This window comes from Rosa rugosa, chromosome 5 (assembly GCF_958449725.1).
Source record: "Rosa rugosa chromosome 5, drRosRugo1.1, whole genome shotgun sequence".
In the NCBI taxonomy this organism is placed as follows: Eukaryota; Viridiplantae; Streptophyta; class Magnoliopsida; order Rosales; family Rosaceae; genus Rosa; species Rosa rugosa.
The window spans coordinates 36104747-36121682 of NC_084824.1; the positions used below are offsets into that span (position 1 = coordinate 36104747).

At 39.1% G+C, this 16936-nt stretch overlaps 2 protein-coding genes across 3 annotated transcripts; one reads left to right on the forward strand and one right to left on the reverse strand.

Annotated features, from left to right (window-relative positions):
• Positions 1 to 3235: 3235 nt before the first annotated feature.
• LOC133710692 (DENN domain and WD repeat-containing protein SCD1-like) lies at positions 3236 to 5785 on the forward strand. 2 transcript variants are annotated; one of them, XM_062136825.1, is made up of 6 exons: positions 3237 to 3654; positions 4361 to 4418; positions 4537 to 4620; positions 4775 to 5033; positions 5109 to 5306; positions 5403 to 5785. In XM_062136825.1, the coding sequence occupies exons 1-6, from the start codon at positions 3605 to 3607 to the stop codon at positions 5405 to 5407; spliced, it is 654 nt and encodes a 217-aa protein (XP_061992809.1). In that variant the 5' UTR covers positions 3237 to 3604; the 3' UTR covers positions 5408 to 5785. The 2 variants fall into 2 exon arrangements, with proteins under 2 accessions (XP_061992808.1, XP_061992809.1); XM_062136824.1 differs by having other exon boundaries at positions 3236 to 3654; positions 4775 to 5306.
• A 2704-nt stretch (positions 5786 to 8489) lies between these two features.
• On the reverse strand, positions 8490 to 9026 carry LOC133711590 (uncharacterized). Its single transcript, XM_062137695.1, has one exon. It carries the CDS (start codon positions 9024 to 9026, stop codon positions 8490 to 8492), a length of 537 nt encoding a protein of 178 aa, XP_061993679.1.
• Positions 9027 to 16936: the final 7910 nt, after the last annotated feature.

The following is a 16936-nucleotide window of genomic DNA, read 5'->3' on the forward strand; positions in this document are numbered from 1 at the left end:
GATCGCTAAAATATCAAACTAGATCAAATCAATGGACAAACCAAATTTGTCAAACCTGAACCGTTCATACTTATAATTTTAAATCGCAGTTTTGAATGCCTTAACGATAATCAATTTGGCTGAAAATTTGCATAAGTGATCTACACATTAGGACCTTAAAACTGAACGGTTGAGATGCCAAAATATGATCGAAAAGTTGGTCTAATGCCCTATCTCTAGAAAAGATAAAAAAAAAGGGATCCCTCACTAGAAGGCCCCATATATATATATATACAGGGCTTCTTGGGTGCGGACGGTACGGATTTCCTGTTTTCTCTCACTTTCCGGCCACATTTTCACATCTTAACCGTTCAGTTTTTAGGTCATAATGTATAGATCACCTCTGCAAAATTTCAGCCAATTTGGTGATCGTTAACGCATCCAAAACTGCAATTTACCATTACAAATACGAACGGTTCTGGTTCGACAGATTCGGTCCGTTCGTGTAAATTGCAATTTTGGATGCCTTAACGATCACCAAATTGGCTGAAAATTTGCAGAGGTGATCTATACATTAGGACCTAAAAACTGAACGGTTAAGATGTAAAAATGTGGCTGGAAAGTGGTCGAAAACGGGAAATCCGTACCGAAATTTCGGTACGGACATCCGCACCTGAGAAATATCCTATATATATATATATATATATATGTCTCCCCGCTGGTGTGAAGTGGACTCCCCCAGTGGCTCCTAATCTAAAGATTATGAAAACTGAAAACATACATATAGCACATATATGCAATCACTCACAAATGTACATAAACACTGATTATAACATAACTTGATACATGAACTGGTGTTTGGAGTTTGGTGTAGAAAATGACCTGAGGCCATTTGATAACTTGAAGCAACAATCTTCTGCACTACTCTCAGGACCTTGGTTGTCTCTATGGGGCAAGACTCTTGTAACTCGGTGTAGAGAGAGTGCAGGGACTATGCCTTTATATAAGAGCAGAAAACACAGTCCTCTTCCCATAAGAGTGTTTGTGTTTCACTAGGTTGCTCCTTCTTTTGCATACATATCTATATTTATCTAATATATCAGATAAGCAAACGGTTTTCCATCGAATATCTTATCAGAAACATCTAAGATATCTATTCAAGAATTAGAGTCCTATGCAGCACCAATTTCTTCTCTTAATCCTCTAGTTGTTGTCTTAAGTAAATATGTGATAAGGTCCAATACATTCTTTCATTCTCCCACTTGGACCATCACAAATTTACATGACAAGAAAACTAGTATAAACTGAGCATAGCAATAATATGAAGTGTGCACAAGGTACCACATAGTCTCACCAACCATTTCAAGACTCTGTCAATATATTGTTGCAACATTGAGCTAAAGAACAACAAATAACTAACAAGTTAATTGAATTCCATAACCACAACGCAGCAGCAAAATAATACATGAATCACCAACAAGATATGATCTACATGTTTAATTGAGCTCCTGCATGAATCTGACATCTATGCTCAGTAAACTGTCCTTCTTTATGATCTTGCATATATCAACAAAATCCATGAAAACATAGATTCCACCATAAATCCACCTGATATGTTTTCTGTTCATAATTATGATCAAGCCATACATTTAAGCAAAAAGCATTCATACTCATAAGAATAACAGCTGTTAAAACAAGCATCTATGGCTCAAAATAAAATAATGCTGCAGCATAATAGAAAACCATGGTATTAACTGAAAATTTCCATAGGGAAAAACTTTATTACACAATGAAATCATTGTCTCAATGTCATACTAAAGAAGCATCAAAAGAATCAGAAAACTTAGAACAACTCCCACTGTTTTCAGCAATCTAAACTAGGTAAGACACCAATTTCTGCAGTATGCTTTTGGAAAGCTGCAACTGAGAGTGCCTTGGTGAATGGATCAGCTAATTGTGACAAGGTGTCAATATTAGCAACAGAAATCTCACCATGTTTCACTCTCTCCCTCACACTATAGTACTTCAAGTCTATATGCTTAGAGTTTGAAGATCTTTTGTTGTTCTTGGTAAAGAACACTGCTGCTGTGTTGTCACATAATATCTTCAAGGGTCTGCTAATAATGGTGTCAACCAGTTTGGTTTGGCTAATAAAATTCTTCAGCCATAGCCCTTCACAAGTTCCTTCATAAACAGCAAAAATTCTGCTTGCATTGTAGAAGTAGCCGTGAGGGTTTGCTTTACACTTCTCCAAGCAATTGCTCCACCAGCCAACATATACACATAACAAGAAGTCGATTTTCCTGATGCTGGAAAACCCCCTGCAAAGTCAGAGTCAGTATAGCCAACAACTTCCAGTTCCTTCACTCTTCTATATACAAGCATGTGATGCTCAGTTCTCTGCAAATATCTAGGCACCTTTTTGCCTGTAATCCAATGCTTGTAACCTGGATCTGATTGGAACCTTGCTAAAACTGCCACTGCAAATGCCAAGTCTGGCCTTGTACATACTTGAGCGTACATTAAACTTCCTACCAATCGAGCATATAGTCTATTCTTTATTTCTTCCCTCTCCAAATCATTGCTTGGACACTGTGACTTGCTCAATTTATCTCCCTTAGAAATTGGTGCTTCACCATTTGAACATTGCTGCATATCAAATCTCTTCAACACCTTTGATATATAACTTTGTTGTGAAAGCCCCAATAGATTTCTACTTCTGTCTCTCTTGATCTCAATGCCGAGAACATATGCAGCCTCACCTAAGTCTTTCATATCAAAGTGTTTTGATAAAAAGACTTTAGTTTCTGATAGCAGATTAGTATCATTGCTGGCAAGCAAGATATCATCCACGTAAAGTATCAGAAAAATGAAATTTCTGCCATTTCTCTTCATGTAAACACATTTGTCTACCAGATTCTCAGTAAATCCATGTGAACTCACTACTGCATCGAATTTCAAATACCATTGTCTCAACACTTGTTTCAATCCATAAATGGATTTGCATAACTTGCACACCATGTTTTCTGTTCCAGCTTTAGAAAACCCTTCAGGTTGCCTCATATAGATTTCCTCCTCTAGATCACCATTTAGAAAAGCGGTCTTTACATCCATTTGATGTAATTCCATGTCATAGTGAGCAACTAAAGCCATTATCACCCTAAATGCATCTTTGGTGGACACAGGAGAAAATGTTTCAGTAAAATCAACTCCTTCTTGCTGCGTAAAACCCTTAGCCACTAACCTGGCCCTTGGCCTCTCTTCGAGTCTTTCTACTTTATAGTATCCTAATTCTCATTTTCTTATATGTCCTGGACCCATTGTTTCTTATTCTTTGAGTGCCATTATTATGATTCTTCAAATGTGGTCATGTGCTTCTTGGAAAGACAAGTCCCTTAGTCCGACTATCTTGAAACTTCTCTGTCAAATGTGGTCATGTGCTTCTTGGTTAGAGTACAATATTAAACTCTGCTAGCAAAAGTTCTGAAGAAATTAGCAGAAATGTCTTGGTCTTAATTTGTGTAGTGCTTAAAATACTTGTGTTGCAGGACCCAGTAATCAGGCCACTACATGAACTGGAGAAAAGTAACTTGGAAGATATTCTAATTAAACGACCAGCAGAGGAATGTCTTGTCTCAGTTGCTGCGTCTCTTTTTCCATGACTGCTTCATTGAGGTAAAGAACTCAGATTCTTCATGACTTTGGTGTGAGTTTTTTAGTGATATGGCTTTAATTTCTGGTTTGAAGTATCGAAATATAGGGATATATGGATTCTTGAAATTACGGATTTCTTGATTGTTTGTGGCTGATCAGCTTGGCATTGAATGTGGTTTGGGGTTTTGCCCAAATCGGTTTTAGTTGCTCTGCTCTTAACCATTGAAATTATTTCTTGACTCTTGTAATTTAGGGATTTCTTGACTCTTGAAATGCGTAAAATGTAGCTTGATTCTTTGGATTTTCCTATATGGGTGTTGTTTGAAACCTTATTTAAGTATATTCATATTATTTATAAATGTAGTGTATTATTATAATAATTATGGGAAAGGTGGTCACCTCAACGCCTTGAGGCACTCGCCTCGCGAGGCTCTAGGTGGTCGCCTTCGCCTTCGCTTTCGCATTTGAAAACATTGGAAAATACCATTATTTACAAACATCAAGAATCTGGTTACTAAGAATTTTGACATTAAAATGTACCATTGAAGCTGAGGATACTCTATAAGTATTTTTTTTTTTCTTTTGTTGTCATTTAGATCACTATGCCACAATATTATTTACTCTCCTGCTTAGTGCACAAGAAACAAGAAACTTCTAGGGCGCCATGTGAAATATTATCTGTTGCAAAGTAGTATTTGCTTACTGTTATCATCTATTGTTGTTACAGGTCGGCCAACTATGCCTCTTTGGTGACTGATCAGCTATCTTTGGTGGAATTACACATGGTTCTGTATTTCTTCTCTATTTATACTTTTCCTGGCACCTCTTAATTATTTCCTTTACTTTTTGTAATATGAGCATAAAAGACTAATAATAACAAATTTGGTTTATATCATCATGAAGGCTGGACTAGGACTTCCTGATCTTGATGCATGGTACATGATTGAAACAATAGCTGAGAAGAACAACATTGGATACACACAATTTGTAAGTAAATTTTTTGTTTCCTTTTGGTTTCTACTCAAGTTACAGTAGTATCCTTGTGTTTTTTATTTTATTTTATTGCCCCTTCCTCTTCTTTCACTTTTCCACTTGAATTCATAAACTGATGATGTTCCTTAACTTTTTCACTGGTTTTCAGATAAAGCTGAGGGGGTTATTGTCGCATGTTCAACAACTACGAATTGGTTACTGGGGAATCAGTTCTTTCAAGGCCCAATCCATGTCTCATGGATTAGCATCTCCACGTTCAAAAGATGCTGCAGTTGAGAGTCAGCAACCTGCCGAGGCCTCCGGTGTTGGGAGGAGCTGGGTTCAGAGCATGTTCAGCAGGGATAATTCAACCAGATTAAACTCTTTCAGTCGTGTTCGCAAATGGACTTCTGATGGTGGCTCTCCAGGTATTTCAGTTGATAAAATTAGTTGCTTGCATTTTATGTTTTTTCGATACATCACCATAATTTCTTGTCATGAAGCTACAAATGAAAATGGGACATCTCGTAAGCGAGAATTATCTGCAGCTGGACAGAAGAAAACCCAAACCAATGTTCGAGTACGTAGAGGCCATACTGGCCCTATCACTGCTCTACATTGTGTAACAAGGAGGGAAGTTTGGGATCTAGTGGGTGACCGTGAAGACGCAGGTTTCTTCATCAGTGGGAGCAGACTGCACGGTGAGCTTCGCATTTTTAGTTGCTTCTACCATACAACTCCATTCACAAGAGTCTATCCTGTAAAGAGTTATATTAATTCTTTCAGCAATCTTTCAGGTTAAGATCTGGGATCCTAGTTTACCCGTTGATTAGGACTTATGCTATTGAATATATTCATAGTGGGCAGCGAAGACTCAGGAAGTATACACCCAAGAGGAACTTGACGAGGTCCGCATTGAAGTAGCTGACTATTTGCAGACTTTGCTATAGATGCTGACTCTACCAAAGTGAATTTGAGTAAGGCTAGCTAGATTTTGTAGAACCATTTTGAAGTAGAACGTTGTACAGTTGCAGGTGAACTAAACTGCATGTAGTTATTTCAATTAATGGTCTATTTTGGGCTAGCCTTGATGTAGGTTGGGGTGTTTTTCCCTATTTTTGGAACTATTAACAATTCTGCTGTTCTACAGAAATTAATGCAATGCCCCATATTCAGTTAATTCAGAATGTCATGTTGTCGAATGTGCATTACAAGTATTTTAGCAGCTATAATTAATTTCTTGGACATCATCTCATATAAAGGATATGATGTATGTACACCTGTTTCAAATCAGTGTTAAACTACAAAAATGATGTCAATAAAGAGATAATACATCAGTTTCGAAACTAAAATCGATGTCTCGTTTTTCATGGATAACGACGTATTGAGTAAGAAGCGATGTTTAAAAAACTAATCGACGTCGATGTAAACTATAGGGAACGATGTCTAGCATCAATGCGGACATCGATTTACAATTTGGGAAATGATGTCTGGAATCAATGTGGACATCAATTTTCAATTTGGGAAACGATGTCTGGAATCAATGTGGACATCGATTTACAATTTGGGAAACGATGTCTAATATTAATATGGACATCGTTGTTAACCTAAAATCTGATGTAATATAGTAAAATGGACATCGCTCAATAAAAGGAAAAGATGTTTATTATAATAATGCACATCGTTTATTATATACTAAGGAATGTAGATTGAATCTTAAATAGTAGGATATATGGAAAATATGCGTGAACCTCACAAACGGTAGGCACAATGAAAAGAATCCGATGTCTGATACCATATAAAACATCGTTTCTAATATGAGTAACGATGTTAAAATGAATACTTATGCTATTGGACCTATACTTCATTAAGCATTAAATGCCAAAATATGAAGGTTTAACAATATCTAAACACACTAATATGTCATCATAATAACTGTTTTACATCGGTTCCATAAGCTTATTCGATGTCTATTGTTGAACTGGACATCGGTTTTTGACCGATGTCTTTTTGTTCGTGATCTTTAACATCACCCACTAAGACATCGGATGGTTTTTTTTTTTAACATCGGTTTTTGGCCGATGTCTAAGGCAAAAATCCTAGTAGTGTAAGGTCTCAGTTGCTAAATAATTCGGCAACTGTAGGGGTTCAAGAGACACAACATTAGACTTTTCTGGTGAATCTTCTTCTGGTATTTCTTGAAATTCAAGCTCCAGATCTTCAAAATCGTGTAAATAATTCATCTCTTCGACAAAGACAGCTTTTGAAGTCTCCATAATTCTAGTACTGTGATTTGGGCAGTAAAATTTAAAGCCCTTAGATTTATCAAGGTAGCTTATGAAATAAGCACTCACAATCTTAGAGTCGAGTTTTGACTCTTGAGAATTATATAATCTAGCTTCAGCCTTGCAACCCCATACATGTTTGTGCTGCAAACTTGGTTTTCTTTTATTCCACTGTTCAAAAGGTGTGTTGATTACAGACTTGCTAGGAGTTCGATTTGTGAGGTAATTAGCAGTTTTAAGTGCTTCTCCCCTCAAAAATCTTGGAAGACCTGAAGTGCACATCATGCTTCTAATCATGTTTAGCAATGTTCTATTCTTCCTCTTTGCAACCCCGTTTTGCTCAGGGGTCCAAGATGGAGTGTACTGTGCAACAATACCATGCTCTTGCAAGTATAATGCAAAAGCACCCTTGTTCTATCCAGCTTCAGTAAACCTACCATAGTATTCTCCCCCCCCCCCCCTATCTGATCTCACCATCTTAATCTTCTTATCTAATTGCTTTTCAACTTCTGCTCTGAAAATTTGAAACATGTCAAGTGCTTGTGATTTCTCCGATATCAAGTATACATAGCAGTACCTTGAGAAGTCATCGATAAAGGTGATGAAATATTTGTTTCCACATATGGTTTTATGAGAGAAGGGTCCACAAATATCTGTGTGTATCAGCTCAAGCAATTCAGTACTCTTATTTGCTCCCTTTTTCTTACTGTTAGTCATTTTCCCTTTCACACATTCGATGCAGGTATCTAAGTCACTAAAATCAAGCTCAGGCATAATGTTTTCTTTTACTAATGACTGCAATCTTTCTTTTGAGAAATGTCCGAGTCTCCTGTGCCATAGAAAAGCTGACTTTTCATTATACTTTCTCTTCTTTCTAGTTATCTTTTCTGAGTTCTCAACAAGCAGTATTTCTTTAGGATAGGAGCAATTTATTTTCCAATAATCATTAACCAAAGAAGCTGAACCATAATAAACTAAAGCATGAAGGATTTTTATTCCACTAGCTAAATCACTGTTCAAGCTGTAACCAGCTTTTACAAGGAGGGTAAACGAAACTAAATTCCTTCTGATTGAAGGAATACAATAAACTGAATCTAAATCCAAAACATTTCCACTATCTAAGACTAGTCTAACTGTTCCAATAGCTTTGACCGCCACCTTCATGCCATTTCCAGCGCATATATTGCACTCACTCCTTCTTGGAGTCCTGCTCCTTAGATACCCCTGCATCGAAGTAATAATATGTATCGATGAGCCCGAATCCAACCACCAAGAATCAGGAGTAACATCTATCAAATTAATCTCAATGGGAAAAATTATGTTACCTGATTTCTTTGCAATCCATTTCTTGTATGAGTTGCAATCCCTCTTCATGTGCCCCTCCTTTTTACAAAAGAAGCACTTGAATTTTCCCTTACCCTTGGTCTGAAAAGGTTTCTTAACTCCTGAAGTAGATGGTTTACTGGGGTCACTCATAGCTTTACCCTTTTTCTTCTGCCACTGTGGCTTACTGACTAGATTCACATCCCTTGTCACTTCCTTCTCACTTCTAATTCTGCTCTCTTCTTGCACACACACAGCAATGAGCTCATTCAGGCTCTACTTATCCTTCTGGGCAGTATAGGTGGTTTTCAGCTGGTTGAACTGACTAGGCAGAGAATTCAGGGCTTGGTGAACTATAAGCTGGTCTTGCAGAGGCATATCTAAGTCTTTCAGCTTTGCAGCAACATCAATGAACTTCATTATGTGCTCCCTAATTCCCACAGAAGCAGTATACTTCAGATTATTCAGGGTGTTCAACAGAATGCTAGTTTCAACTTTTTCATTTTCTTTAAACATTTCTGCAATTGAGTCCAGATACTCTCTTGCCGTTGCCTTATCTGGGAAGCTACCTTTCACAGAATCACTCATAAGCCTTTTCATAATCAACAGAGACATCTTATTCGCTCTAATCCACTCAACATATTTCACCCTATCCTGGGCTGTGCTCGCATTAGTGATCACAGGCGCCTCTTCGGTTAAACAATTATCAATATTGTTCAACCCCAGGTATAGCTCAATATCAGACCTCCACTTCTTAAAGTTGTGTCCATTGAGTGGCTTGATAGTAGCTAGACTTAGTCCTGAGTTGTTCATTGCTAAAAAAGAAAAGAAAAGAAGTCTAATTAGTTTTCTTTCATGAAGTTTTATGAGAGTTTTAGTTTAAAGAAAAACAAACAATCATAAAACAAAAGCAATCTGCAAGTTATATAGCAATCAGACATATAACTTAAAATAAGACAGAATCAAGCCCCAATTTCTCTTTATTTTCATCAAGTCTCCCTGTGTGTTAGAACATGATAAAACTCTTTAGGTTCCAAATCACAAAACCAATATTAATCAAGCTGCTATATTATATGTTCAGTCATAATCTGTGTGATAAGAAAAGAACAAATAAACCAGATGCATGCTTGATCAAAATGTAGTGTGCTATTTTGCATTCTAAAGTACATCAATAGTCAATCCTCCTATAAGAGATACAATTGCGACTTAAAAGAAAAATACAATTTTCCTAATCCTGTAACTTCATGAACGATAAAAGTTTCAACAATGGTTTGCTGTGTGCAAAATTCATTATCAAAACATCTATATTCCAGAACCAGCAGCTAGTACTTTATGTCTTCACCTGTGAATATAGTTTAGAACACAAGCTGTTCCTGCAGTTTAAAATTTTAACAGATATTTGCAGATTTGGGAGACTTTAGGAGTTAAAATCTTTTGCAGGATTATGCATTTCACAACATGATTTCAACCAAACACAATCACAATCACAGCAGCAATCATATCAGATCACAATCCATCAAGCAAGAAACGTAAATTCCATCTGCGCACCAACCTAGTGTCTTAAGTGCGCCCCAGGTGCGCTCTAGGGTTCTTATGCATATAAACTACTGAGAAATTATACAATTTCGAAGGAATCGATGAGAACGTACCCGGACGCTCCCGCGCTGCATAAGCTGGTTAGTTGATCAAAATTGGTGTACAGATGAATATATATACATGCTTTTCGAAATCTAGAGACTAACCAATCACGCATGGCAAGCAAAGAAAATTAATTGAAACACTGCACGTATGATCCCTAAAGCCCCAAAATTCCCAGCTGAGTGAAAGGAGTAGTCGTTGTGAAAACAAGGCTCTAATCTTTGTTCATATATTTGACGTTCTTTTGTTTTAAAGCGGAAGCAGATCACGTGTTACTTACTTGGTCAAAAGCCCAAAACTCCAAAGCCCATAATTGTTTCATAGTTTGACATTAAAGAAAGGGAAGTGAAATTTGCACTCCCCAAATTACATTCTACACTCCCACTTTCTATTTTTAATGTTTTCTATGTTGCTTGCTAATTCACTTCCAATTCTGCCCTTCTTCCGATCAAAACGAAAAGTCTTTCGTCATCTACCATCTCTACCCAAATGCCAACTGATCTCTTCGTTGTTAAAGAAAAATGGGGAGTAGGATTGATCAATCTGCAAATCTATGTCTTTTGGGTTGAGACCTCCAATTTTAGCTCTTCCTGTTTGAACCAAAAATAACATTTTTTCCCGATAAGGGGACTCGGAGGAAACCGGGCCAATATCAGTGGCCCAAGCTATACATTTTTGATAATTTTGAAATATATTATTTAGAGGCTTAATAAAGCCTACTTGGAGGCCAAGCAATCTTGAAGCAAATCTGAATATTCCTTGATCTACTATTAATTATCAAATATTTGATAATTAAGGAGAGTTGGTTTGCTTACCAAGATTGAGCAGGAGGGAAGGTTGTGGACGTAAAAGCAGGGGCTTTTATTGATTAAGGAATAAATGGTGTGGGCGTGCAGCTGAAGATATATATTGTAATTAAAGAGTGCTCGCGAAGATATAATCAACGACGCGAGCGCGGACGAGTTGGTTGGCTCGCGAAGATCAAGTTGGCCATATATATATTTCCCATGCAATTAAGGTCTTTGCTTGATCAATTAAGGAAGAAGTCAAGGTGGGCCACCAGCTAAGCTTTCCCATGCAATTGATGGTGGCTGGACGTGGGAGAGATAGTAAGTATGCAATCATGCTTCAAGGAATATATATATATATATATATATATATATATATATATATATATATATATATGTGTGTGTGTGTGTGCAATTAAAGTCTATTGCATGGAGATACGAGTGCTCGTGAAGAGTCCTCGCGAAGAGATATATATGAACATATATACGTGCATATCCAACAGCTCGCGGACAGGAGGAAGATTACGTCCTGGACTCTAAAAGGTAATTAACTTTGCCTAGAAGATTGCTACGACAGAGTCAATCTCTTATTGCCTACGATAGATATCAAAACTATTAAGAGTTTTGATTTGATTCAAGGCCAATAACTGTGGCCTAAAATATAGTATTTCATTCCTCTTTGGAAAGTGAATCTACAGCAAACAGCCTATATATAGAGGCTAAAGACGATACAAGAAATGACCTCTCTCATATCAATCAATCCTAGCGATTACAAAGCCTCCCCGGAGCAAACCTTCAACCTTGTTGAAACCCGGTGACCGTGCTCCAGTCCTAGTCTCTCCAAGAGCCGACTGTCAGCATCACCAGACCAACCCGGCGACCGTACTTCCAGTCCCAGTCTCCCAGCGAGCCGACTGCGAGCGCAACCGCCACCGTTACTACCAGCGAAGCAAGGGTAACGCCCTCGCAACCCAGCGAAGCTAAAGTCACGCTTTAGCGCAACCCGTGTTTTCTCCAAACTTCCCAATGATTGCTATGCTTAGTCTACAATACTAAGTATCGATTCGGTGAACGCAAGAGACCACAACCAAAGTCCTTATCCGTAAGGCAAAAGTCCTTTTCCGAAAGGCTAGAGAAGAACCCTGTGACGAGGTTGGTGCTCTCCTCGTCCACAGCGCTTGAAGAAGAAGTCAGGTCAAGGGACTACCCCAACGACTGCACCTCGCGGTGCTGGCACGCCTGCGCAATCACTCGCTCAAAAGAGACAGTTTGCAAGCCAACTGGTTTTGGAGCCAAACATTTTGGCACGCCCAGTGGGACCATACTAGAGTTTTTTGTGTTTGCCATCATTGGGATGTCAGGGGAAAATCTTTACCAAAAGAAATTCCTAAAGTGATAAGATGGCCAACGTTGCCACCACTGGCAATACTGACATTGATGACGAGTTCGTGCCCCTCATCATCCCAGAGGATGCTAGCATCGATGAACAACTCCGCATCCTTATGGTCGACAACGACAATTTTCGGAAGCATCTGGCAGCTTCACTCGCGAAATCAGAACAACAGATGCGCGAGTTTGATCAGCAACTGATTCGGAATGCTGAGGAGGCTAAGGCTAAGGCGCATGCACAAAATCTCGCCAAAACGGCCATAGCGCACGCGGCCATAGAGGCTGTACATGGAGAAGATCATCAACAAAATTGTTCTTCTGACAAGAAAATTGTCTTTGAACAAATATCTAATTTCTCCACTGATCAAGTCAAATACGTGGCTACTGACCAGATGCCTGGGGGGCAAGATATTGCCCAGGTTCACCCCCTTGATAACCAAAAGCAGGTGCATAATCAATTTAATTATGACTCTGCTACTGGACGTCATCATGACCAAGGTAATCAAAGCCACAACCAACTTAATTATGAATTAAGTTGTTATATGGTTGCTGGACGTCCTCATCATGCAGAGGGTCAAGAGTGTGGTCCACTTAATTACCAATTAAGGCATGGGCCACTTGATTATCAATTACGTTTTGGTCTTGAAAAGCCAATCTGTGGCTTCATTAATCAATTCAATTTGAAGGTCTTCATATATGTTTCAAGGCCAGTCAGTGGCTTTGAAATTTGTAAAGAAGGATTTGGTGACCCCAAGTTCAATCTTGACACAGAGCCAACCTATGATGAATATGATGAGAATTATAATTTGATTATTGGTTCCAAAAATCATATGCAGGAATTCAAGTTCTTTGAGGCCCTTGACATGGAGAATTTAGACCAACAAGTGGTTAAATTTAATGGCCAATTCGTGGCTTATTCTGAAGACACCATGTTCTATGACATGGTAATTGGCAACAAAGCCGATCTTGGAACACCATCATCTCCAAAATTACAATTGAAGATCATGCTTCGTCAACCAACAAAGATACTTGGGGAGCAATATTACTCCTTCTACGAGCCAAATTTCTTTCAAGTGTCCGACGCGAAGTATCTTTGTTATTTTCTTACAAGCTCCCGCGAGAGGGATTTTCGTGCCATGAATTTTGATGCATCGGAGCTTGGAGTGAGGCATAGATGGCCTCCCCCGTGGCCTTCTAGAGGTTAGCCAAACGCACTGCTGCTAGCTTCTTTCTTTGCTTTTAATTCTCTATCAATTTTCAGTTTGCATTAGTTAAAAAAAAAAAAAAAAAAAAAAAAAATACAAAAAGAGTTTCAAGTTTGTGCGTTGCGGAGGATGCAACAATTGTGTTCTTGCCTACTAGTGGCTTGAACTTTTTAATATACTTAGAGGACATTGGTTTTGGCCTGGGCATATATATTAGAGGCATTTAATATGCCTAGAATGATATCAGTAATGGAGGAGGTCAAGTTATTATTTTTTGCCAATAATTGTGGCGAAAAGAGAGGGCTGCAGTGAAGTGGCTTCAGTATACATGCGGCCTCGCGGAGGAAAATTGGCGATTGATTAATATACGTATGCTCACTGTTCTTATATATATATATATATAAGTAAGAGGGAGAGAGGCCACTCGACTCTGATGTCGTGTCAAGGCATGTGCACATGCGAGGTAATTTGGCGGCCGCGAAATAAAGAAAAAGAACTAGGTTCTTTGCTGAAGAGGAAAATTCTTTTGGAGACTTCTGTTTGTTCGCGAAGCCCAGCGGCCTACAGGAAGAGTTCGCGAGTTAAAGAAAAATAAGAAGACTTCTTATTCCCTTCCCACAGTGGCCTTTCGCATCGCGACCTGACATGTACTTATGGCCGACCAACTTTTTGGGGATTACTTTATTAACTAAGCCAGTATGTGGCTGAAGTTGTTAATTAATTAATCTAGGATTGCATGTGAAGTGATGAAGAGGGCATATTTGTATAAAGATGCTACAGGGGCATGATCATGATGCCTAAAGAGGAAACGCATGTGGCCGTTCAATAAGAAGCATAAAAATGGCCATGCATTGTGATTTTTGGTTGGAACCATAATCCATTCATGCATGCATGGATCACTCTGCATGATATATACATAGGCTGTAAATTACTCGCGAGGATACTTGGCATAATTACCAGAGTTCGCGAACATTTGCAGCCGGGGCCCATTCTCATCACCGCGAAGGGTCGCGAGCAGCTTGAAGACTTCATGAGGCGGAGGGTAAGCGCAACAATGTTTCGCGGAGCAGCCAGTCGCGAGGAACAAGTTTACAAAGCCAGGATTCATTTGGTCAAAAAGTTGATGGGATATTCATCAATCTCTTTTTGATATGTGTCGTTCCAAGAGGCAGCGAAGGGAAGCAAAGAGGCGTTCAGTTAAATGGCGCGAAGGCTCATTTGCTGCACATGGAGGGGGGACCGCTATAGTTCTGACTCCTACACCAGCACTACATCTGACATGATTCATATCAAATATGAGGAGCAATTATCTATTGCTAATTATTAAGAGTCATGGCCTAATCGTTCTATTAGCTACAAATGGTGATGGGTAAACCTGTGGAGGTGGGACAAGGTTGTCACGTGATCATCAGATTGTTGTCAAATTTCAACAGAACCTCCTGCAAAGCATGTACGCTCTTTGATGGAATAATAGCAAAATTCCTACAAACATAGGACCTACACAGTGGGCGGATGGTTTTAATTGAACATGATTAAAAAACTCATGCGGTCATTGTGTCATGAGGACTTGTCTTGTCTTGACGTCACTGGGGCCAACGCCTGTGGCCTTAATTAAATTTTTGCTCTCTGAAACAACCTTCGCGGCAAGAGAAGAAATCTTTGGATTGATGGTAGATAGTTTTTGACAAGGTCCTCGCGGCGAGTTATTAATCGCTCGCGAACCAAAACTACCGAGAAAAGTTCTGGTTGCTTAGCTTTATTTGGGGATTAATTTTCTAGCGGAGCCAACTTAGTGGCTTGACGGCTGTGAATTAAGCATAATTAAAGCCAATACAGGTTTAGTTGCCGCGAACCCATGCGGTCTCAGTTGTCGCGAGCAGTGTCTAAGGGCCGCAAAGGTTATTCAAAGGTAGCCTCTTTTAATCCTTTGCATGGGGGGCAAACAGAGCGTTTTTTGTGGCGTTACTCTAATGCCAAACTTCTCATTAAGACTTATAGTGTCTTAGTATCACTAAGGCCAACACCTGTGGCTTTTAAGTTCTTACCAAAGTTTTACTTTGCCAATATTCTTGCTCAAGACTTATATAGTGTTTTAAGCTCTTTAAGGCCAATTCCAGTGGCCTAAAAATAAAAGTTTTTCATCTACGAGTGTTTGTCAATCAAGGTGCTACTCTTTTAATCTATCTCATTGTTCGTCTTATTGAGTTAGATGGTGACATTCGTACTTCATGGTCTAATCAGGGGCCTATCTGGAATCAGTCAAGTGATTTCAGTTTTGTACTTATTGTGAAGCCAAGGTAAGTGGCTTTAAAGCGACGTACGTTATTCCATGAATAGTGTTGACTCAAGACCTCTTCAGTCAAGACGGGGAACTTTAACTTCGAGGTCTGGGGGGCAATGTTTGAACCAAAAATAACATTTTTTCCCGATAAGGGGACTCGGAGGAAACCGGGCCAATATCAGTGGCCCAAGCTATACATTTTCGATAATTTTGAAATATATTATTTAGAGGCTTAATAAAGCCTACTTGGAGGCCAAGCAATCTTGAAGCAAATCTTAATATTCCTTGATCTACTATTAATTATCAAATATTTGATAATTAAGGAGAGTTGGTTTGCTTACCAAGATTGAGCAGGAGGGAAGGTTGTGGACGTAAAAGCAGGGGCTTTTATTGATTAAGGAATAAATGGTGTGGGCGTGCAGCTGAAGATATATATTGTAATTAAAGAGTGCTCGCGAAGATATAATCAACGACGCGAGCGCGAACGAGTTGGTTGGCTCGCAAAGATCAAGTTGGCCATATATATATTTCCCATGCAATTAAGGTCTTTGCTTGATCAATTAAGGAAGAAGTCAAGGTGGGCCACCAGCTAAGCTTTCCCATGCAATTGAGGGTGGCTGGACGTGGGAGAGATAGTAAGTATGCAATCATGCTTCAAGGAATATATATATATATATGTGTGTGTGCAATTAAAGTCTATTGCATGGAGATACGAGTGCTCGTGAAGAGTCCTCGCGAAGAGATATATATGAACATATATACGTGCATATCCAACAGCTCGCGGACAGGAGGAAGATTACGTCCTGGACTCTAAAAGGTAATTAACTTTGCCTAGAAGATTGCTACGACAGAGTCAATCTCTTATTGCCTACGATAGATATCAAAACTATTAAGAGTTTTGATTTGATTCAAGGCCAATAACTGTGGCCTAAAATATAGTATTTCATTCCTCTTTGGAAAGTGAATCTACAGCAAACAGCCTATATATAGAGGCTAAAGACGATACAAGAAATGACCTCTCTCATATCAATCAATCCTAGCGATTACAAAGCCTCCCCGGAGCAAACCTTCAACCTTGTTGAAACTCGGTGACCGTGCTCCAGTCCTAGTCTCTCCAAGAGCCGACTGTCAGCATCACCAGACCAACCCGGCGACCGTACTTCCAGTCCCAGTCTCCCAGCGAGCCGACTGCGAGCGCAACCGCCACCGTTACTACCAGCGAAGCAAGGGTAACGCCCTCGCAACCCAGCGAAGCTAAAGTCACGCTTTAGCGCAACCCGTGTTTTCTCCAAACTTCCCAATGATTGCTATGCTTAGTCTACAATACTAAGTATCGATTCGGTGAACGCAAGAGACCACAACCAAAGTCCTTATCCGTAAGGCAAAAGTCCTTTTCCGAAAGGCTAGAGAAGAACCCTGTGA